The 23,172-nt window shown below is 40.4% G+C and overlaps 1 protein-coding gene across 1 annotated transcript in view; it reads right to left on the reverse strand.

Moving 5' to 3' along the window:
- Positions 1-841: 841 nt before the first annotated feature.
- LOC129710238 (glycylpeptide N-tetradecanoyltransferase 1-like) overlaps positions 842-23,172 on the reverse strand; it is a 47,752-nt gene continuing 25,421 nt past the window's right edge. The window contains exons 5-12 of the mRNA XM_055657099.1: positions 22,716-22,807; positions 20,145-20,261; positions 18,143-18,313; positions 15,875-15,983; positions 10,708-10,878; positions 8,417-8,584; positions 5,495-5,632; positions 842-3,234 (exon numbers count right to left, since the gene is read on the reverse strand). Of these exons, the coding sequence (XP_055513074.1) occupies positions 3,214-3,234; positions 5,495-5,632; positions 8,417-8,584; positions 10,708-10,878; positions 15,875-15,983; positions 18,143-18,313; positions 20,145-20,261; positions 22,716-22,807 (987 nt within the window). The 3' untranslated portion in view covers positions 842-3,213. The remainder of the gene's footprint in view (positions 3,235-5,494; positions 5,633-8,416; positions 8,585-10,707; positions 10,879-15,874; positions 15,984-18,142; positions 18,314-20,144; positions 20,262-22,715; positions 22,808-23,172) is intronic.

Below are 23,172 nucleotides of genomic sequence, written 5' to 3' on the forward strand. Positions count from 1 at the left end.
AGAACTATTTTATTTTTTATCGATGGGAAACATCCTCTTGTCCTGCGCAGTGGAGGGAGACTCTGAGCAAGATGGCCAAAAATCACAGCCGTAAGTTTTTTTCAAAAATCATGAAACAGAAAAACAGGAAATGGTCAAGATTTTACTTTTAGTAATATAGATAAATTAACTAATAAATCAACCTTTGGGTGCACAAGGCTCTCTAGAGATTTTTTTTAGGGGTTAAAGCAAAAAGTTTAGTTTAGTTTAGTTAAAACAGGCCTATCGGCCCATTGAGTCCATGCTGACCATCGATCACGCTTCTGGATGAGAACAGATGTTGAATGCAGGCCTTGTGTTAAACGCAGACACTGAGTTTTGTGGATCATTATACGCATTGAAAATGAATTACCATAAACTAAGAATAAAATGTACGATCAGAGTAATATGGAAAACCGTCAAAAATATATAGTTCCAGTAGTTAGAAGGACTGGGGTAATTCAGTTCTCAGAAATATGTTAAAAAAGATCCATTTTGGTAACATATTATATCACCAAGATACCTACATTTGTTCAATGGCCAGGTTGTCAAGATCACCAAACTTTACCAATTGTGAACCAAGTCCATATTTAGGAAGCTACTTGCTTCTGAAACAGTGATAGTCCAGATAGCTTTTGTGATCCTACAAATAAATGATCAATTTAGAACCTTCACTTTCAAGACTTGTAAGAAAGGGACAAACGCAGCAGGGGAGGCAGATAAACAAAGTGATCGTGTTCAGGGAGGGAAACATAAACAGAGCAGCAGAATGAGAAGCAAAAACACAGTGAAGCGCTTTGGAAGGAATACTCCACCATAACCGTACTGTTAACTTCTAGATTTTGCAACACATTTTTTATTTCCTAAATTAAACAATGATTTCCATCAACTGTTGTGTGTTTAGTTTTTGTCTTAAGCCTAACACAAGGTTCAACTCATTTCATCCCAGCAAGCTACTCTTCTCAGGTTTAACGTGGCAACCTATCCTCAAATTTGATCAGAAAACAAACAAAAGTGTATGAAGACAACACTTTTTGGTAACCTGCAGTTGTAGAGAACCCCAAAACTCTAGTCTGGAAAACTCCCACCCTCATACGTAAGCATGTCCCACTGCATTGGAAATGCTACTTAAAGCATGCTCAATACAGTGCCTTCCATAATGTTTAGGACAAAGACCCATCATTTATTTATTTGCATCTGTCCTCCAAAATTTGAGATTTGTAATAGAAAAAAAATCACATGTGGTTAAAGTGCACTGTCAGATTTTATTAAAGGGTATTTTTATACATTACAGCTGTGTTTATACATAGTTCCCCCCCATTTCAGGGCCATCATGTTTGGGACACATGGCTTCACAGGCGTTTGTAATTGCTCAGGTGTGTTTAATTGCCTCCTTAATGCAGGTATAAGAGAGCGCTCAGCACCTATTCTTTCAATCCAGTCTTTCCATCACCTTTGGAAACTTGTATTGCTGTTTTATCAACGTGAGGACCAAAGTTGTGCCAATGAAAGTCAAATAAGCCATTATGAGACTGAGAAACAAGAATAAAACTGTTAAGAGACATCAGCCAAACCTTGGCTTACCAAAATCAACTATTTGGGACATCATTAAGAAGAAAGAGAGCACTGGTGAGCTTACTAATTGCAAAGGGACTGGCAGGCCAAGGAAGTCTTCCACAGCTGATGAGAGAAGAATTCTCTCTATAATAAAGAAAAAACCCCAAACACCTGTCAGACAGATCAGAAACACTCTTCAGAAGGCAGGTGTGGATTTGTCAATGACCACTGTCCGCAGAAGACTTCATGAACAGAAACACAAACTACACTGCAAGATGCAAAGCCACAAAAATAGGATGCCCGGGTTACAGTTCGCCAAGAAGTACTTAAAAGAGCAACCACAGTTCTGGAAAAAGATCTTGTGGATAGATGAGATGAAGATTAAATTATATCAGAGTGATGGCAAGAGCAAAGTATGAAGGAAAGAAGGAACTGCCCAAGATCCAAAGCATACCACCTCATCTGTAAAACACAGTGGTGGGGGTATTATGGGCATGTATGGCTGCTGACTGTCTCACTTAACTTCATTGATGATACAACTGCTAATGGTAATAGCATAGTGAAATCTGAAGTGTATAAACACATTCTATCTGCTCACGTTCAAACAAATGCCTCAAAACTCATCGGCCGGCGGTTCATTCTACAGCAAGACAATGATCCAAAACATAATGCAAAATCAACAATGGAGTTTTTCAAAGCTAAAAAATGGTCAATTATTGTGTGGCCAAGTCAATCACCTGATCTGAACCCAAGCCTTTTATATGCTGAAGAGAAAACTGAAGGGGATTAGCTCTCAAAACAAGCATAAGCTAAAGATGGCTGCAATACAGGCCTGGCAGACCATCACCAGAGAAACCACCCAGCAACTGATGATGTCCATGAATCGCAGACTTCAAGCAGTCATTGCATGCAAGGGATATGCAACAAAATACTAAACATGACTACTTTCATTTACATGAAATTGCTGTGTCCCAAACATTATGGCGCCCTGAAACGGGGGGGGACTACGTATAAACACTGCTGTAATTTCTACATGGTGAAAGCAAAATTTATTAAAATTGCCTTTATTAAAATCTGGCAATGTGCACTTTAACCACATGTGATTCTTTTCTATTACAAATCTCAAATTGTGGAGTACAGAGGCAAATAAATAAATGACGGGTCTTTGTCCCAAACATTACGGAGAGCACTGTAAATGAGGTCACCATAAAACTCTATGAAAAGACAATCATCTACAGATAATAATTACCAAATTAATACATTAAGAAATTAGATTCTTAAACAGTTTAATAAGAAACCTGTTTTTGTTGATGTGGCTTTTTGGGCGAGATAAATCTTGGTCAAAGCTCAGAGATACAAGACACTGCTTCAATCTTTGGACACTCTTGACATTGCCTTTTCCAATTTGACTAGTTCTAATCCATTTATTAAAATCATGTTTAATGCATATATCTTGATTTTGACAGAGTTGGGCAGGGCAATGAGTATGTGGGATGCTATAATCTGTAAACTCTTCAAGTGCCATGGGCTTCATTCCTTCACCATTTCTCACTAGCTTCCAGGTTCAGCAGTGTCAGGCCAGAATACATTTCTGATATGGCTGATTGGTAGCTTTTCCCAGCTCCATTTATAGCAACTTTACTGCAGCACGAGTCCAATCTGTTGAGAAAGAGCAATGAACATCACTGAGCAGTTCAGGTTATTGAAGATAAAACACTGCCCACAAAATTGTGTCATCTTTGTGGTGGGCCAGTAACAGGCACTGTCATTAGCATAAAAAGGTGGAACTGCAGACGGGGGTTTAAACCAAAGATAGACACAAAAAGACGGAGTAACTCAGCGGGACGGGCAGCATCTCTGGAGAGAAGGAATGTGTGACGTTTTGGGTCGAGACCCTTCTTCAGTCTGACACAGGAGGGCATAGGTTTAAGGTGAGAGGGTGAAAGGTTAAAGCAAATTTGCAAGGCAAGATTTTTAAAAAAGAGTGGTTTGTGAATGGAGCATGCTGCCAAGGGGGTTGATTGAAGCAGACCTAAAAACATTTAAGAGGCATTTGGACAGGCACAGGAACATGGAGGGATGTGGATCACATGCAAGCATCATGGTCAGCACTGCCATCATGGGCTGAAATGTCTGTTCCTGTGACGAAAGATTCTATGGTTACACAGTTACTGTTAATATTAAATTACTATCAATCTGGAGGTTTGCACAATCACAGTAATTTTGCTTTTCACAATGTTTCACCTGGGTGCCTCCACAAATGTATGCTCCCTTTGTTAAAAGGAGACGGAGAGAACTGCTGTGGGAAGGGCACGTCTTGTGGACAGTGTTCCTTTGAACATTCACCCTTTTCAGGCACTCAGTTTTCCTTCACTCAGTCAAAGGTAGTTTCTTTCTCTTATACCTGCTGGTTAATTCTCTCCATTACAAGCTTGACTTTCAACCTTCTCAACAGGTAACCTAATGCTCCATTGGTCTGATATTAAACCACTTCAAGCTAAGGGTGAATATAGTGCTTGGTTAACTTGTTTTTGATAATTAAGATAATTTATACTTTTTTATATTTGGCTCTACCTTACACATGGAGAGCAACTGTAAGTCAGTGAGCTTCAGCTCTCTCCTTTATCTCCAAGAATATAAAGTCTAACTGACAGGCTTAGAAGGACACACGGCATCATAAAGACACTGGTCTATAAAACACACGCGTTCATATTATGAGCAGCAGTACAAATCTTTCATTGATAATCCATCAATGCTGTAAGTATTTTCAAGGTGACCGGTTTGAAGACATTGCTTCACTTTGCCGATGTTTACAGAGTAACAGGGAATAATGAGACCTGCTCTGGGTAAAAGGATCAGTGAAATCCCAGAGACCCATGCTGTAAATGCAGCTAGAAATGGGGATATGAATCAGAAGAATCTCTACGAAATAAATAAAATGCAATGTGGAATAGTTGGTAAGGAAAAGATATATAGTACAAATGAGACTGACAGAAAATTCAATGCATTTCTGAAAGGAGACGGAATAATGGCAAGAGTGATTAAAGAAAGGAGACTTCTGGGCCTGACGGTGGAAACAGAAGTGGTGTTTGTTATACTGTTTGAAACAGATCATTATGGGACTAGTGAGGCAGCATCAGGCTAAAATGCAAGAGAGTCAAACGAAAGTGAGTGCTAGTTATGTTTCTGGGTTAGCTACTGCAAATGTGTACTGTAAAACAGTGCAAGCTGGGGACTGGCATCAGAACAAACAAGGAAATCTGTTCAAGAGGCACAATTCCACTATTTACTGCAGCCTGAGATATACACTTCAGTACCCCAGCAGTTTTATAATAACAGATGGGGTTTGTGGATCTGTGGGTCAGACTAACAGTGTTGGCCATGATTACTTTTGGCTTCTTTAAACACACAAACAAAATATCCTTACATTACCCACAGTCCACTGGTTTTGCTTAAGGTCCAATAAAATACTGCTAAGCCAAAACTTAATGCTCAGTAAATCTTCCTCTGGAAAGAGACACAACAGACTGCAGATGCTAATATTGAGCAAAAAACAGTATTGGAGAACTCAGTGGGTCAAGCAGCATCAGTCTAAAGAATTATCTCAATCTGAAAATCAGTTTGAAGAAGGGTCCTGAACCTAAATCACTGCATCCCCACTCATCTGCACCCACCTATCACTCGCTAGGCTTTGCCCCACACCTTCTTCTCTTTTTCTGCTTTCTCCCCCTTTTCCATCAGAAAGATCCCGACCCAAAATGCTGTCTGACCATTTCCCTCCGCAGATGTTACATGACACGCTGAGTTCCTCCAGCATTTGTTTTTTTTCCCTCTGCGAAGAGTTGGAAATAAACTCCCAGTCAATAAATAATCAGATAGTGAGAGGCAATACAGGTTCAGACAGCTTGCTCTTGGTTACCTTCTCAGGAGCCATGCTGGGGCACTTCCAATTGTACAGATAATACTGCAAGTTGCCATCACCAATCCCAAATTTCAGCTTTTCTAAGAAGGTCTTGTTTTCCATTAGATCCAGTGCATTGAAAACATCAAAACCTTTCTGTTGAATGAAAGTGAAAATGTTAGAATAGGAATATCAGCCACAGGGCAAAGCTGGCCCGCATTTTCACACAGTGCCGAACACTTCAATCTTTATGGATAATATTTGGATCTGGCCAACAGCTGGCTTGTTACACCATTTAAAGGATGGGATAAATATTTTCTACTTTATGTATTCCAGTATCAGTCAAATAAGATAGATCAAAGCAAAACTCCTCAAATCCCATCCCATCAAATATACCCACGGCAGGTAATAACATCGGCACATACAGAGTAAAGCTTGTTAGCTTTAATAAAACTTGAGTAACATGCTGAAGACAAAGTCAAGGTATCACAATCTACATTTTCTTCACTTCCAACAAGATCAGCCAAGGTTAACAATCCACCCCTGCTGTGCTGTATTCAGTGGGAGCTGTCCTGATATTGCCCAAGCATTTGTGAGCCTAGGCACTCGTGAGTTTAAGCATGGTCGATTGGCTGATGCAATCTGATTGTGGACACAGAGCAATTTAGATTGACCAAACTGAAGAGCATGGAGGATTTAGTACTCAACTATCACATACCACAAAATACTGAGTTGCATTCAGTGTAAGCACAGTAACAGCACAATGCTCAGGTAAATCCACCAGTCTCATCACATCACAATTATTGTTGAGTTTGCTTCTGGCCGTTATCTTCACTATGTTTCCCACCAGGTCAGAAGACATTCAGAATCTGCACCCAGCACTGAATCTGCACTCCTCACTTCCTCCAAATCATTTCCCTGATCTGTTCTGAAGTTTTGGCTTGATTTACTAATATTTGGAAATCCAGATTTCACAGTGGTATTTTGAAACTGCTATGCCCCATTACTGAGAGGATGAGTTAATAATGCCCCCCAATCCCTGCTGCAGAGCTCTTACAGGGAGCTATTCCGGTCCAGCTAATTCAGCATGGTTTATGAATCTGCAGCAAGGTTAAGTATCGGATGTAATGAGGAATTATGAACCTTCCCATTGCAGAAATGATGGTTAAGTGGGACTGGAGTCAAACTAACACACCAGTCCTAGTAAAATAAAACTGAAAATAACTGATAGGTGGAGGGGAATGTGAGAAAGTGGAGGGCATCGATTTATGTATTGTTCTACTGCCTTCCCAAACTCTTGGCACTGGTGATAACTGGCTACTCGGAGTCCAGTGCATCACTATTAAAGATCTAGAGCAGAATGCATTTCTGATGTAGCCGATTGATATATTTTTCCAGCTCCATTTGTAGTCACCCCATTGCTCTTTGATGAGGTGGTCAGTTGACTACCGACAGCCTGATATTCATGCATTGGTGCAGGAGCGAAGTGTCTCAATTAGAAGATGAGGGTGACTTTTTCACCACTCCAACTTCTGAGATATCTCCATCTGGCAATTCTGATGCATATCTTATAATGGCATTGAAGCTACCCCCCCTTACAGTAACAGGTATAAGTGTTCGATGTGGCTGTAACTCAGACACAGAAATAGTGCAAATTAAGGCTGAAAGTTAGTATGCAGGTGCAGCAAGCAATCAGGAAGGCCAATGGAGTTTTGGCCTTTATTGCTAGGGGGATTGAGTATAAAAACACGGAGGTCTTGCTGCAGCTGTACACAGTATTAGTGAGACCACATTTGGAATACTGGGACAGTTCTGGGGTCCATACTAAGAAACCATGTAAGTGGAATAAAGTGCAGCGAAACAACTTATAGGTGGAGGGGAATGTGAGAAATATGGAGGGCATCGATTAAGTAGGCTTGTTCTACTGCCTTCCCAAACTCTTGGCATCTGGTGATAACTGGCTACACGGAGTCCAGTGCATCACTATTAAAGATCTAGAGCAGAATGCATTTCTGATGTAGCCGATTGATATATTTTTCCAGCTCCATTTGTAGTCACCCCATTGCTCTTTGATGAGGTGGTCAGTTGACTACCGACAGCCTGATATTCATGCATTGGTGCAGGAGCGAAGTGTCTCAATTAGAAGATGAGGGTGACTTTTTCACCACTCCAACTTCTGAGATATCTCCATCTAGCAATTCTGATGCATATCTTATAATGGCATTGAAGCTACCCCCCCTTACAGTAACAGGTATAAGTGTTCGATGTGGCTGTAACTCAGACACAGAAATAGTGCAAATTAAGGCAGCTTCATGCTATTCAAATATACTGCTTTTGGAACGACACACAGAAAGGCTTGCATTTTCTGATGTGAGGTTATTCGTTTCATCCCAAGTGCTGAAGCGATCGCTAAACATCTTCGCTCAGTTCGCACTAACCAACCCGATCTCCCAGTGGCTCAGCACTTCAACTCCCCCTCCCATTCCAAATCTGACCTTTCTGTTCTGGGCCTCCTCCTTGCCAGAGGCCCAGCGCAAATTGGAGGAACAGCACCTCATATTTTGCTTGGTTAGTTTACACCCCAGAGGTATGAACATGACATCTCTAATTTCAGATAGTCCTTGCTTTCTCCCTCCTTCCCCTCCCCCAGCTCTCCCACAAGCCTACTGTCTGTGTCTTTTCCTTTCTTTTTCCTACCCCCCCCCCCCCGACATCAGTCTGAAGAAGGCTCACAACCTGAAACGTCGCTTATTCTTTCTATCCATAGATGCCGCCTCACCCGCTGAGTTTCTCCAGCATTTTTGTCTACCTTCGATTTTTCTAGCATCTGCAGTTCTTCCTTAAACAAAGAAGTAGGCAACGTTTTGGGCCAAAACCCTTCTTCAGACAGTGATGATAGGTGAGTTTGTTTAGGCAAGGTGTGAAGTGGATGCCACTTACCGACTTAGCAAGGATGAGGCTATCATTCATGAGGTCAACAAGGGGAGTCTTGGTATGGACATTATAAAAAGAGTAAGCAGCTTTCAGGCTCTTATGAACAGGATGGTGCATGATGGTGGAAGGGAGTGTGTAAAAACTGATCATATCTGTCAATTTTCCTTCAGGGTTCTGGGGGAACAAAATGGGAAACAGCAAGTTACATGTACATTCACAAAACTGTAATTTCCATTCTATTTAAACATTTTTTAAATGTTTAAGCAAAATTTGAAGAGATCCAGCTGCTGATCTTGCAGAACCTCTTGCACCTCAGAGGGCATGGTTCGCTGCATCTAGACAAGGCGAGTGAGGAGAGTCATGTCCTGTTGTAGCAAATGCAGGCAGCAGTCCAGACCCAGCGCAATCCAGACTAATGCTCCAGATTATTTCAGGCGGGGGGGGGGGGGGGGGGGGGGGGTGGCGTCAGCATTCATTTACCGCATGCACATTACCAGCATCTGCAGTGCTGCCATACTGATGCAGTGATGTGGAAGGTGCTGTCAGCAGTTTAACCACTGGGCAGCCAATAGCGATCCCACTTAGAGCTCATCATGTTCTATGCGAGAGTGGCAACTGAGGAAAAAAGGTCCAGATTCACTGGGAAATTCTGCAGCCAAGCAGATGCTTAAAGGGCCTGTCCCACTTTCACGACCTAATTCACAACCTTTTTTACTCGTGGATATTTTCCATCATGTTGAAAAAACGCCCCAACCTATTTGATGCCACGAGTAACTACGACTAGCACAACGGCCTGCTACGACCTCGTGATGACCATGCTGCGAGTACGAGTCAAGGGCAAACTCGGCAGAGATCGGGAATTAGGTCGTGAAAGTGGAACAAGCCCTTTACTGGTTTTTCCCTCTTGATCCTAATGGAAGGATGGTTGAAAGAGCCACAGCTGTATAGTTGAATAGTACGTTTGAGTTACATTTATTTAGGCCCATGAAGACAACTTTAATACTTTACTAAAGTTTTAAGATTCTGGATTGGATTTTCAGAATGTAAAAAGACAATTAGGATCAATTTTGTTGGTTCAGTTCCTTGTCTTTTAAGTTTTAAAATATTTAAAATGAAAAAATAAAGTCCTTTCAATCACCCCAATGTATTAACAAGGTGGCTTTAATAGTTAAGTTGGGGACATAGATTACTGAACAGTTTTTTTTCCCATTTTATTGTGGGAAGCTTATTTTCATCATCCCACAGAATCTCATTTACACAGCAGAGGGCACTCTTGCTCCTAGTTTGCTGAAGATAATTCACCTCTGTGGTTTCGAAATGTTCCAGAAAAACTGGGACTGTTCACCCTGGAGTAAAGGATGTCATGGGCTGACCATATGGAGGTTTATAATATGATGGGAGGAAACAGGTGATCACAGTCTCTTTTCCCCAGAAAAGATTATGAGTATTAACTATGAATAAAAACTATTCCCTCTAGTTTTATGAGAGTCTAAAACTAGACTTTTCATCCTTTGACACTGACTTCAGCCCTGTCCTTTGCAACCATCGGAAACTTAATCTGCAATTTAGATATAGGAGAAAGATCAAAAGAGAGGGTGGCAAAAGAGACTGGTTCTGCAATGTTACCTTCTTTTTTGATCTTTCCACTATATCTAAATTACTAGACTCTACCCGACATTCAACCCAAGATGAGTAGAAACATCCTCCTGGGAAACAACGCTGTGTTTTTAAGACAGATTTCCCAAGTGACCGAAATAGAAAAGGGTAAAATAAAAGACTTTGTGCAGAGATGCCAAGTGATAAAGGTGCAGGCACACAAAGCAAAATGGATTGCTAATGACTGGGTTAGCTATGATTGCAGAGAAAATAATGGTTCCAGAAGAGGGTAATCTGATCTCGATGGAACTGTCCACCAGGACAGAGAATGCAGATTCATAAATAAACATATGCATGCAACCTCATTATTGGCTTTGACCAGCAGTTTCTTCGCTGTAGCAGGGGTGGATATGTGATTGGAGAGATTCAAAGGAGGGAGAAGTGTTATGGTCCGAGGTTTGTAAATCATTTGGCAAAACACCATTATACTAAAGGCCTCCGCAAAGGGTCCTAACACGCTATTCAAACATATAAAGCATCATAGCTGTGGCTGAATGGTCTTTGCCCAACATCCAAATCCAAGAACAATCCAAGCAGAGATGAATGGATGATGATGAGTGGCAGGAATTCTGTACCATTTCTCATCCCAGTGAGTTAACTGTTGCCTGCATTATCCTCCAAATTAATGATTAATTATTTACCTCCACCACATAAGTCTCTATAATATTTTCCTGAGGCAAGAACCAGTGAGCGACCTCCTCTTCATTCATTATTGGAGTCAGGTGGAACTGCTTCAAGTATTCTCTCATCAGGCTGCACGCACCCTTTAAATCCTTATGTTCCATCGGCCTCAGACCGTGTGTTTTTGGTGTCTAAAACGATCAGAAAATACATTAATTTACTGTCAAGGTCTCTTCATTTCAAACGAAACTCACATTGTCAGAATTAAAACATTAAATCATGGTGTACTTCACTTCCTGGTGAATGGAAGGAAGCAACGGCAAAATAAAAAAAATCAACAGGCAAAAATTAGTTCACTTCAGGGATCTAACCCATGCAGCACCAGCCAGCTTATTACCCCTTCTGAAAAAAAGCAGCTGATGGTATTTGGAACTATGGGCTAGTTTAACCTGTGGTGAGAAGTTAGGCCATGGTGCTATTAAAGCCAGAGACATTCAATCATACCATTTCGCTGTTTCCTGTTTGATTCCAGAGTTTTGCATCTGCTGTGCATTCTACCCCTGGATCATACCAACAGTGCATGCTGAATACATTGCTTACGAGTTTGTTCCCTTATCTAGCCATTGCGGTTTGACTTAAAATTTTGCCCAGAATTAGAAAATGGAGATAGCATAGATGGCAAAAAGGTTGGTATGGTAATGGTGGAATGAAGATTCTGTTCTATGTGTACGACTGAGAGGATAAAAGTTTCCCATTTCACTGAGCATTTCATTTCTCTTTGTAAAGACTTCATCATTCGGAACTGTGAATGCAGGAAGTTCAGTTCCAAGGAAAAAACGTGGAGATGAGTAAAGGGCAGACAGACGGCTCATGTCCATGTCTGCAATTCTTTTGTTAGGTGTGGGTGTTAGAGCTGCAGTTTCACAGTGCCAGAGACACACGTTCAATCCCAATCTCTGTGTGGAGTTTGCATGTTCTCCCTGTTACCGTGGGAGGTTTCTTCGAGGTGCTCTGGTTTCCTCCCACATCCCAAGGATGTGCAGTTGGTAGGTTAATTAATATCTGGAAATATATCCCTGGTGCATTTCTAAAGGTTCCTGCAAGTGGAAAATGACTGGAACAAACTTAAAGTAGTGGGGGGAAAGTGATTGGCTATTTTCTGCTTAGTTGGAATTGTTGGAGAGAAAAAGCTAGAAAGAAATGTCCAAACTCAAAGCATATGGGTGTTTCTGTAAATACAGCACTCAGTAGTGAAACTGAAGGTCTCCAAACCTCCAGATTATTTTCCTGTTTTTTTTAAAATATAATATTCCCATTGTTTTATATCCTGTAGGTATGTTACAAAACCTACCTGAATCGTCATTAGGAATCTGCCCTCAGCCATGTCGGCGATTTTGGCGCTGTTTGGAGGGGGCGGGTTTAAAACGCGATTTTTACTAGGCTGTACTAATCGCACATGTTCAGCCTAGTAAATCATTAACGAAAAATCGCTGCAAGACCCGGTCGCAAAAGGTATTATTAGTTTTATAGGCCTCGATAATATAGTTCTAATAGTTATAAAATTACTGTTTCATTCCGCAACCTCTCGCAGCTCCCAGGGTTTTATAGAGCAAACAATTAAAGGTATGTACCTTATTTTTACATTAAATGGGGCATATATATAACCCTATATATCAAGTTATCTATAGCGAGTAGCATTTTTGGGCTTTTTAAATCCCGCAGTACTCGGCATTTGAGGGCACACCTGCGCGCTGTCAACGTTCTAAACCACGCGTTCCACATGAACCCACTAGAAAGCCGATTTAAATGGGCATTTATTTACAGCAATTGAACACTAAATTCCTTCCATTTGGCCTATAAATTAATGTAAATTAGATATAAAAATCATGTTAATTGTGAATTATTTGTGAATAATCTTTGGACACTTAGGCATGTAAAAATGTTAATCCCTTAAGAAATGGGCTTTTGATTATCCAAGATCACAGCTTTTTTGTAATGTCCATTGAAAATCAATAGGGAACAAGATGCTAATTTCCGAGTCATAACTTTTTTAATACTTGAGATATGAAAGTGAATTTGGTGTCAAATTAAACTTATTGTTATGCTTTATCTGATGGGATAAATTGCAGACTTGATTTTTTAAATCTCAAAATTTTGTAACATTGCTATATCCTGTATTTTAACTATATACAACCATATAACAATTACAGCACGGAAACAGGCCATCTCGGCCCTACAAGTCCGTGCCGAACAACTTTTTTTCCTTAGTCCCACCTGCCTGCACTCAATTAACCTCATTGTCAGTGTACAGTACACTGGGAGACAAACGACTCTCTGCATTTTCATGTTACCCCTAAACTTCTGTCTTAATTCTGAAGTCCTTTATTTGAATCTTGCCTATTCTCAAAGGGAAAAGCTGGTCCACATCAACTCTGTCTATCCCTCTCATCATTTTAAAGACCTCTATCAAGTCCACCCTTAACCTTCTGCGCTCCAGAGAATAAAGACCTAACTTATTCAACCTTTCTCTGTAACTTAGTTGTTGAAACCCAGGCAACATTCTAGTAAATCTCCTCTGTACTCTCTCTATTTTGTTGACATCCTTCCTATACTTGGGCGACCAAAATTGTACACCGTACTCCAGATTTGGTCTCACCAATGCCTTGTACAATTTTAACATTACATCCCAGCTTCTATATTCAATGCTCTGATTTATAAAGGCTAGCATACCAAAAGCTTTCTTTACCACCCTATCTATATGAGATTCCACCTTCAAGGAACTATGCACAGTTATTCCCAGATCCCTCTGTTCAACTGTATTCTTCAATTCCCTACCATTTACCATGTACGTCCTATTTTGATTTGTCCTGCCAAGGTGTAGCACCTCACATTTATCAGCATTAAACTCCATCTGCCATCTTTCAGCCCATTCTTCCAAATGGCCTAAATCACTCTGTAGACTTTGGAAATCCTCTTCATTATCCACAACACCCCCTATCTTGGTATCATCTGCATACTTACTAATCCAATTTACCACACTTTCATCCAGATCATTGATGTACATGACAAACAACAAAGGACCCAACACAGATCCCCGAGGCACCCCACTAGTCACCTGCCTCCAACCCGATAAACAACCATCCACCATTACCCTCTGGCTTCTCCCATTCAGCCACTGTTGAATCCATCTTGCTACTCCTGCATTTATACCCAACAGTTGAACCTTCTCAACCAACCTTGTCAAAGGCCTTACTAAAGTCCATACAGACACAACCACTGCTTTACCCTCGTCAATTTCCCTAGTAACCTCTTAAAAAAATTCAAGAAGATTAGTCAAACATGACCTTCCAGGCACAAATCCATGTTGACTGTTCCTAATCAGACCCTGTTTATCCAGATGCTTATATATATTATCTCTAAGTATCTTTTCCATTAATTTGCCCACCACTGAAGTCAAACTACAGGTCTATAATTGCTAGGTTTACTCTTAGAACCCTTTTTAAACAATGGAACAACATGCGCTGTACGCCAATCCTCGGGGACTATTCCCGTTTCTAATGACATTTGAAATATTTCTGTCATAGCCCCGGCTATTTCTACACTAACTTCCCTCAATGTCCTAGGGAATATCCTGTCAGGACCTGGAGACTTATCCACTTTTATATTTTTCAAAAGTGTCAGTACTTCTTTTACTTTGAAACTCATAGTATCCATAGCTACTCTACTAGTTTCCCTTACCTCACATAATTCAATATCCTTCTCCTTGGTGAATACCAAAGAAAATAAATTGTTCAATATCTCCCCCATCTCTTTTGGCTCTGCAGATAGCTGTCCAATTTTATCCCTCGTTACCCTTTTGCTATTAATATAGCTGTAGAAACCCTTTGGATTTACTTTCACCTTACTTGCCAAAGCAACCTCGTATCTTCTTTTAGCTTTTCTAATTTCTTTCTTAAGATTCTTTTTACATTCCTTTTTACATTCCTCAAACACCTCATTTACTTCATGCTGCCTATAATTATTGTAGATCTCCCTCTTTTTCCGAACAAGATGTCCAATTTCCCGTGAAAAACCAGGGCTCTTTCCAATTTTTACTGTTTCCTTTCAACCGAACAGGAACATAAAGATTCTGTACTCTTAAAATTTCCCTTTTAAATGTCCTCCATTTCTCTTCTACATCCTTCCCATAAAACAAAATGTCCCAGTTCACTCCTTTTAAATCATTTCGCAATTAAGTAGAATAGATCATTGTGCATAGCCAAAATAATGAGATGAAGCAAAAATAAATAAAACTGTTTTACAAAGAAAAATATCAGATATGTCCCTGTATTTTCTTGCCTTTTTTGGTGACATTTTTCAAGCAGGATTTCATTAAATCCTCAGGCTAATTTATACCAGAAAGATTACATTAATTTTGCAATTAAATAACTCTACAATTAGCTAAATTCTGATTATGCTTATGATTATTTTTTATCATTTATCACCCAATAAGATGGTTTTCGGATGTCCCAAGTTTTTGCAGCAGAACTTGAGTAGCAATGTCCATTTGGTCACGTGTTAAATGTGTGAATTTAAAGCAAAGTAACAGTTTTTACATTTATTGTTTCTTTTTTTATTGTTCACATTTTGTGTTTAAGGTTTCCATTGAAATACTTAATAATGAATAAAACTGAAAATCTAGTTTGCTCATCTATTTAGCGATCTCATTCTAACGTGTATGCCCCCACCTGCCATTGACTAACGTCATTAATGCTATTTATAGCGCTATAAAGGATTTTTTTTGCACTCGTCACGATTTAATTTTTTTTCAAATAACGCGATAACGACCCTGACGTGAACTACAGGCCTCGTGGTGTGTTAGGTGCTGACATTTTGTAAGGGAACTTAGAAATCAGTCAGTCAGTCAATCCGATGTGTCTTATAATTTTTCCCCCCAAATTTTGAATGTATTAAATGTTGGTTGATTTTGATCACAAATTAGCTTTAACGGATCATAGGTAGGCCCATTTTTAATGCTGTGGTATTTCATTATGATTTGATAACTTTCAAATTTGGCTACCCATGTCACAGGTTGGTACCCTTATTTACAGAAACACCCATATGCTTACTATAAGGAAGGTGACAAAAACACATCACACAAAACAAAAACAGTCATGAGCAGGAATAACTGAAAGTAATAAAACTCACCTCTGGTAATTTATATAGTTTCATTGTTCGTTGCATAGTCATGTTTCTGCTCAGATGAGAGAATTTCACCTCAACTAGTTTGCGTGGGTTTAGTGACCTGTGCCAGTACCTGCCCAACAAATCACATAATACTCCAGTCAGTCACCAACAGTGCCTTACAGGTTGGAATTAGTGGCTTCCTGTAAAGCAAGTAAATAAAAAAAAATAGTGCTTGAAGTATTCCCAGGAATAATCCATATTATGATGTTAAAAGGTTTACAAGGGACAAGCTGGATTAGGACTTGAATTTTTCACCCAGCACCAAACTGTTTGCACAGGAGCCATGCCACGGGTCTTCTTACGAAGCCCAGGTGGATTCAGCAAAAATTGTGATAATGATATAGATTTTCTGCTTAGATTTTCAACAGAAAGGTTTTTGTTTGGCTCTGCTAACTGGAAGTAACCTAGAAGTAGCATGGTGGAATGCAAGGTGGAAATGGACACAGACCAAAGACAAACCTGATGGTTGTTCAAATCAGAATGGTGCAACATACCATTCTGCTGGGTGACATGTTCTGCTGTCCTTCCACAGTTACTTTTTTTTTTAAAAACAGCAATCCACGCCGTCGTGAACAGAGTAAGTAAATCTAATTCACTACTCAAGCAGCCGGAAATAAATGGCTGCGAAGTGGTTGTAAGGAGATCCCAGGAAACACACTGTTACGGAGACATAACAAACTGCAGGTGTTGGAATCTAGAGTAAACCAAAGAGCTGGAGAAACCCTGTGGGTCAGGCAGATCTGTGGATAGAATGGACAGACACATATTGGGTCTAGACCAGTGGTTCCCAACCTTTTTTTGGCCATGCCCCACCTAATCACCTCTAAAATCCTGATGCCCCCCCCCCCCCCCCCATGTGGTGATATATAGTTCTTAAATAAAAAAATATTTACTCAAAATAACATCTGAAACATAAACTACATATGTTTACCTGATGGAAAATCCAAAAAAATAAAAATCGAAAATTTGGACCCAGACCTCCTCAGTCGCGCTCAATTACCACCATAAAAATCAAATTGCCCCCCTGTGGGGCGTACGCCCCACGTTGGGAACCACTGGTCTAGACCCTTCTTCTGATTCATTGGAGGAGGAGAAGGAAAAAAAATGGAAAAGAAAGGCGAGGGCACGACAAAGTCCAGCAAGTGAAAGGTGGATACAGATCGGGGTGGGGGGGGAGGAGAGGTGATTGGCAGACATAAATGACAAAAACTCGGGTTGAAAAGGAGACAGAAGAATGTCAGATAAGCAGAAGAGGAATTGAATGTAGTGCCAGAGAGAGAGGGATATGGGTGGCAGAAGGGGACAGGGAAGGGGGGTGATTGTGGGAAAGAGGAATTGGGAGATGATGTGAGAAGATGTGAGTGTGCATACAAGGGTGGGAGGGGAAGGTGGGATTCCTGGAAATGGAAGAATTCAGTGTTCAATCTGGTTTGTAAGCTACCCAGGCAGAATATGAGGTACTGCTCCTCCAGTTTACATGTGGTCTCATTCCAGCAATGCAAGAGGCCACAGGCAGAAAGGTTGGTATGGGAGTGGGAGTCAAAATGGTTAGTGACAACAAGACCCAACAGGCCTTGGCAGACAGAGTGTGTTCAGTGAAATAGTCGCCTTGAAAATGCTTGGTCTCGCCAAGGTAAAGGAGGCCACCTTGGGAGCACTGAATGTAGTAGACGAGGTTTGAAGACGTGCACATTGCCATACTCCAGCAACTGGTGGCTAGAAATAGGCACTCAGATTATTTAAGTAAGCAGCACTTCTCAACACAGTCAAGGGTGCTCGGAAATCCTTGACCACCCGCAAATTTCACAACCACTGCCCCTCTCTCAACAATGAACTTTGTTCTCATATTTTTGGAACTAGAGTATCTTTTCGCCTCTATAAGTTTAGGGTTTTTTTTGTCTTTGGATTTTGTCTTTGTCTTCTTGTAAATCCCCAAATTAATTTTTCACGTTACACTTGGTACCAAATCAGATTGAAAAGAGGAATTCCTGAAAGATTTTTCTATCAGCACAGGTGCAGGAAAGAATAGACAAAAATATGTTTGATGCCATGTTCCAACAGTAAATTACGAGCAGAAGTTGTCTTAGGAGAATTTGCTAGGGTAGTGGGCATCGAACTCCTCTGTCCTCAACTATACCTATCCCGAGAAAATTATTAGTATTTTGGTGTTGGCTGATTCTATGTGCCGTATATTGCGCTCAGGAGGACGTGAAGAAATTCAAACCATACCTGCAAGTGCCTACGGGTTTAGGCAACACCACGCCTGCAGTGTACACAGCCTGGAAACTGCCTTCAAGGTTGACTCGCCTGGTGATCTCACGGATCAAGACTGGAGCCACCCGCTTCGCTCGCAGTTTTTTGTGCACGCACAGAAAGTTAATTTCCACCATCTTCTTTTGGCTGGAAGTGAATGCAGGGGGCTTACATTATCAATAAAATCAAATCCACAACAATTAAAAGTAGCAAGTTAAAAACAAACGCAAGCAGCAACTTTGGAGGAACAAAAACATTAACTCCAGAGATTCCCTTATGCTCCATACACCTCTCCCAATATCCCATGCATTCTCTCCTACCACCTCATGGTATTTTAAGGATGTTTTGTCCAGAGGCAAAATCATTAATAGTGTGCTAATTTGAAGAGAAATATTTCCAGAGAGCAAAACTGAAATGGTCCAAGACTTGGTGATCTTGGCAAGGTAGATAGAAGTCAAATATTGAAGTGTGAAAGTTTGAGGATGCCACCCCACTGAATAAGAATACATGGGTGAAAAACAGATGCGGTACAGCCTAGAAAATACTGAATCTTACTGAAAAGAAAGAGCACAGGACTGAGAGAAAATGGGAACTGATCGTTAGCTGACGAAATGAAATTTGCTAAGCCAGCAATGGGAATGTTGAAGTTACCAAGTCTGAAGGTAATCGCAGAACAATGCTAGTATGAATGAGGTGGAAATATACAACTTCGGAAGGAATAACAACATCAATCATAATGATACAGCACGCTTGTGTTGTGTTCTGACAAATTTGGAATAAATTGGTTTCCAAAGGTAGGAAACCTTAGACTAATGCCAAAAGAATTATAGGCTTTTATTGTATTTCAAGCAACAAAAAAAAAAATTGTTCATCCAGGATTTTATTACCTCAGATTTTAAATGACATTATGATGGCTTATGTAACTTTTAAGTATTACCAGGCAAGCCCACGCTTACCATAGATATTACAAAAGGTACGTTGCATACTAGCAAGAAACTAATGGGAAACTAGCAAGAAAATAATGAGAGATATAATTTATCTTTTGTTTCCCTCCCTCCTATTTTTCCTTGTGCCCACAGGACTTAAAACCTGATGCTCACGTATTAACCGTTTACTCTCCATGGGGTACTATCTTCACTCTACCAATCTGCTGTCACCATTAGTCTCAAAAGTACAAACAGCCTAGGACCCTCTGCCATTCCTATCTCTATCCTTTCCCTTTCAAACTAATTGAACTTGTTTATTGCTTCACTATTCCATATGCAGCCTTTTTGCAGGTACAAATTTGAACTCATTGTGAGGTTCTTGTCGCCTGAAGTGAAATCAGTGACAAATATGACTGTTGTCACGGTAAAATCCCTCTTCATCTATCTCAATTAGAATTGAAGAACTGACTATTATTTTATTTCTCCTCAATCGCCTTATCAATAAGTGAATGCATCTCTTCACCAACTAAGTGGAACTGCCGTTGTCAGTTGCTAACCTATCTGAATTAAGCTTTTCTGTATTTGCATTTATAAACACACCAATGAGACCTCTGCAATCCTCTGTCTTGTTATCAGCCTGGATAAACTGACATTTCTTGCAGTTAAAGATTTAAAAAATGAAGCCATCATCGTTGGCATTAATTACAAACTCCATTCCTTTACCACTATCACAAACAGAAACTGTTCAAAATGCTCAGCAAGTATTTAGAAAGCAAGAGGACAAGACTGACTACAAGAGATAGACACAAAATGCTGGTGTAACTCAGCCGAACAGGCAGCATCTCTGGAGAGAAGGAATGGGTGACGTTTTGGGTCGAGGGTCTTAGCTCGAAATGTCATCCATTTCTTCTCTCCAGAGGTGCTGCCTGTCCCGCTGAGTTACTCCAGCATTTTGTGTCTATCTTCGGTTTAAACCAGCATCTGCAGTTCCTTCGTACACACTGATTACAAGAGACTTGTTAGTCCCAAAAAGTAGAAGCAAGTTTACGTACTGGTCGTAAATCTGAATATTAGCTGGAATGGCACTGATGAAACCCACTAATTTCTTGTTGGAGCCGACCCGTACACCACAATGCCACTGGAGCAACCAGCCAGGAGGACGCAGAGCCCTAGAGACAGGACCAAACAACAACACATTTATTGCAATGACACATTTATCAATAAGAAACATACAGCGTGTAATGAATTCATACAAGACGTAATCTGCAGGCAAATTGCACATTTGGATAGGTGTCAATTGTGTTCATTTTTTAAATTCATGCCCATTCGGCCCATGAAGTCTACAAGTCCAACAAATGGGGTAATCACAGTCATAACTGGAGGAATGGAATTCTTCCGTTGATGTTGAATGTATGGGTGATGTGTTGGATATCAGGGGCAGGTTGGTAATGGACTTAGACTTGTGATTGGACAAAATCCACCAAATTCACTGGAAGGATAAGCAAGCCAATGTCAACATCCTCTCTCAACCATAAACAGTCCGGTCCAAGTTACTCTCAGTGAACTACATTAAGCTGGTCACATTGTTTGCAGGCCCATTAAAAGACACACTGAAAAATTATTTGAGAGCACGACAGAGTAAGTTGATAAGAATTGAACCTGTCGATGCGGTATATTTAGATTTACAAAAGGCATTTTTACGAAGCGGATGGTGCATAAATTTAGAGCTCATGGTATAGTCGGGAGTTTGGCGAGCATGGATGAAAATCATCTGTCACATAGAAAACAGAGTTGAAATAAATGTTCTTTTTTGCAGGCTGAAGGTTTGTAACTAGTGGAGTATTCCTGGGATCAGTTCTTGGCCCTTAACTGTTTACTGCTTATATTGATGACCTGGAGATGTGAGTAAAATACAAAATATCTAAATTTTCCAATGTCACAAAAGTAGGGTATGTTGTGATGAGGAAATTGTGACCTACAATAAGATATAGATAGATTGAGTGGTTGGGCAATATTAAACTTGGTAAATAAAGTTTAATGCAGGAAAGTGCAAGTTAGGAGGAATCAAAATGCAAATGCTCTAAAACGGTGAGAGACTGCAAGCGAGTGAAGTACAGGGGAATCCACATTTTCTTGTGCAAAAATCTAGCAGGCAAATGGGGCAGGTAGTTTAGAGGACAAACGGCTTTTATTGAAAGGAGTTGCATTTTTAAAATTGGAAAGGTTTGATAAAGAAAAATATTTTTATAAATGCTGGAAATCCAAAATAAAATCAGCTGGAATTACTCAAGATTATCTTCCAATTCATGGAATATAATTGTACAGCATGTCGTCAAAGGCACTGCACAGATTTGGTTCCCTTACGTAAAAAAGGGCGGTGACATCGGTGGTTGCCAAAAAAGTCACCAGAGTGATTTTTACATCTTTGCTGATCATACAGATGAGGTCAAGTCAAGTCACATTTATTTATATAGCACATTTAAAAAACAACTCTTGTTGGCCAAAGTGCTTTACATAAGAATAGTATAAACAAGCAAACTACATACATATATACATATAGCCCTCGCTCAGTGGACGTCAGAAAAGGCTTGGGAGTATAGACACGTTTTTAGTGTTGACTTAAAGGAGTCGATGGAGGGGACAGTTCTGATGGGAAGGGGGATGCTGTTCCACAGTCTAGGAGCTGCAACCGCAAAGGTGTGGTCGCCCCTAAGCTTATGCCTAGACCGCGGGATATTCAGCAGCTCCAAGTCGGCCGATCTGAGGGACCTGGAGGTGGAGTGGTGGGTGAGAAGACTTTTAATGTAGGAGGGGGCTTTGTAGACATAGAGGAGGGTCTTGAAATGTATATGGAACCGCACAGGGAGCCAGTGGTGAGAGGCCAGGATCGGGGTGATGTGGTCCCTTTTTCGGGTGCCTGTCAGGAGTCTCGCTGCGGCGTTTTGGACCAGTTGCAGGCGGGACAGGGAAGATTGGCTGATGCCAGTGTAAAGAGAGTTGCAGTAATCTAGGCAGGGGGAGATAAATATGTGGATGATCTTTTCGAGGCCATCAAAGTGGAGGAATTGTTTTATTTTAGCTATCGTCCGAAGCTGAAAGAAGCTAGCTTCTTGTCAGGTAAATGCAGATGTTAAAATGGCCCTCATTTTAAAGGCAATAGGGAAAAATCTGGCAATTACAGTCTAATCATAACAGTCTGTATTACAGTGAACACAACAGTGGGTGGTATTTTTGGTGATTAACTTTCTTAACCAACATCAGTAGTAGGGAAGTCATTGGAAAGAGGGACGGGATTAATGATCACTTGGAAAGGAAAGACTAATCAGACAGTCAGCATGGTTGTGTCAAGTGCCGACCCTGTCTAACCAATCTGATTGAATGTTTTTTGAAGAGGTAACAAAATGTATTGATGAGGGCATCAGTTTATGTTCACAGCCCTGCTCTGTATCTCATTACTATGTTATCTAAATTGGGATTGGTTACAATGTTGTTACCCAACTTGCTAACACTTGCAGGTCAGTTAGTGTTTTAGACAGACCATTGGTTAGAGCCGCACCTGAGACACCTTCCCACAGCTGAAAGCAAAATAATAATTTTAACTTATTACTAGTTCGTCCACTTACCACAATAAGAATTCAGGTGAGTAATCAAACCTAAACATGTTGTCATCATCCTCCACATAGTTCTCATTCAGCAGCGTATACAGCTCCTTCAACTAAATGTTCAAGCACACCAAAGATTAGATTCATCCCTCAGTTGTTACAGAACAGCAAGAGGGTGTCTAAACCCCAGACATGGAATCAAATTCAGCAGATTTATGTTTAGGGTATCTAGTCACATAGGGTCATAACGGAAACAGGCCCTTCACTTCACATCAACAATCAAGCACCCGCTTTACATTATTTCAGATTAAAAAAAAAAAATCTTCGGCAAATTCCCAAACACCATATATTATGCTTCAAACTGGTAGGCATTTAATTATCTGTCTGGGGTGACACATAGATTTAAACTTCATTCCAGAAGTGAAAGATTAAATGGAATATCAAACATATTTTACAATACCATCAATGGCATTAAACA

The sequence above is a fragment of the Leucoraja erinacea genome, chromosome 27 (genome assembly GCF_028641065.1).
Source record: "Leucoraja erinacea ecotype New England chromosome 27, Leri_hhj_1, whole genome shotgun sequence".
Classification (NCBI taxonomy): domain Eukaryota; kingdom Metazoa; phylum Chordata; class Chondrichthyes; order Rajiformes; family Rajidae; genus Leucoraja; species Leucoraja erinaceus.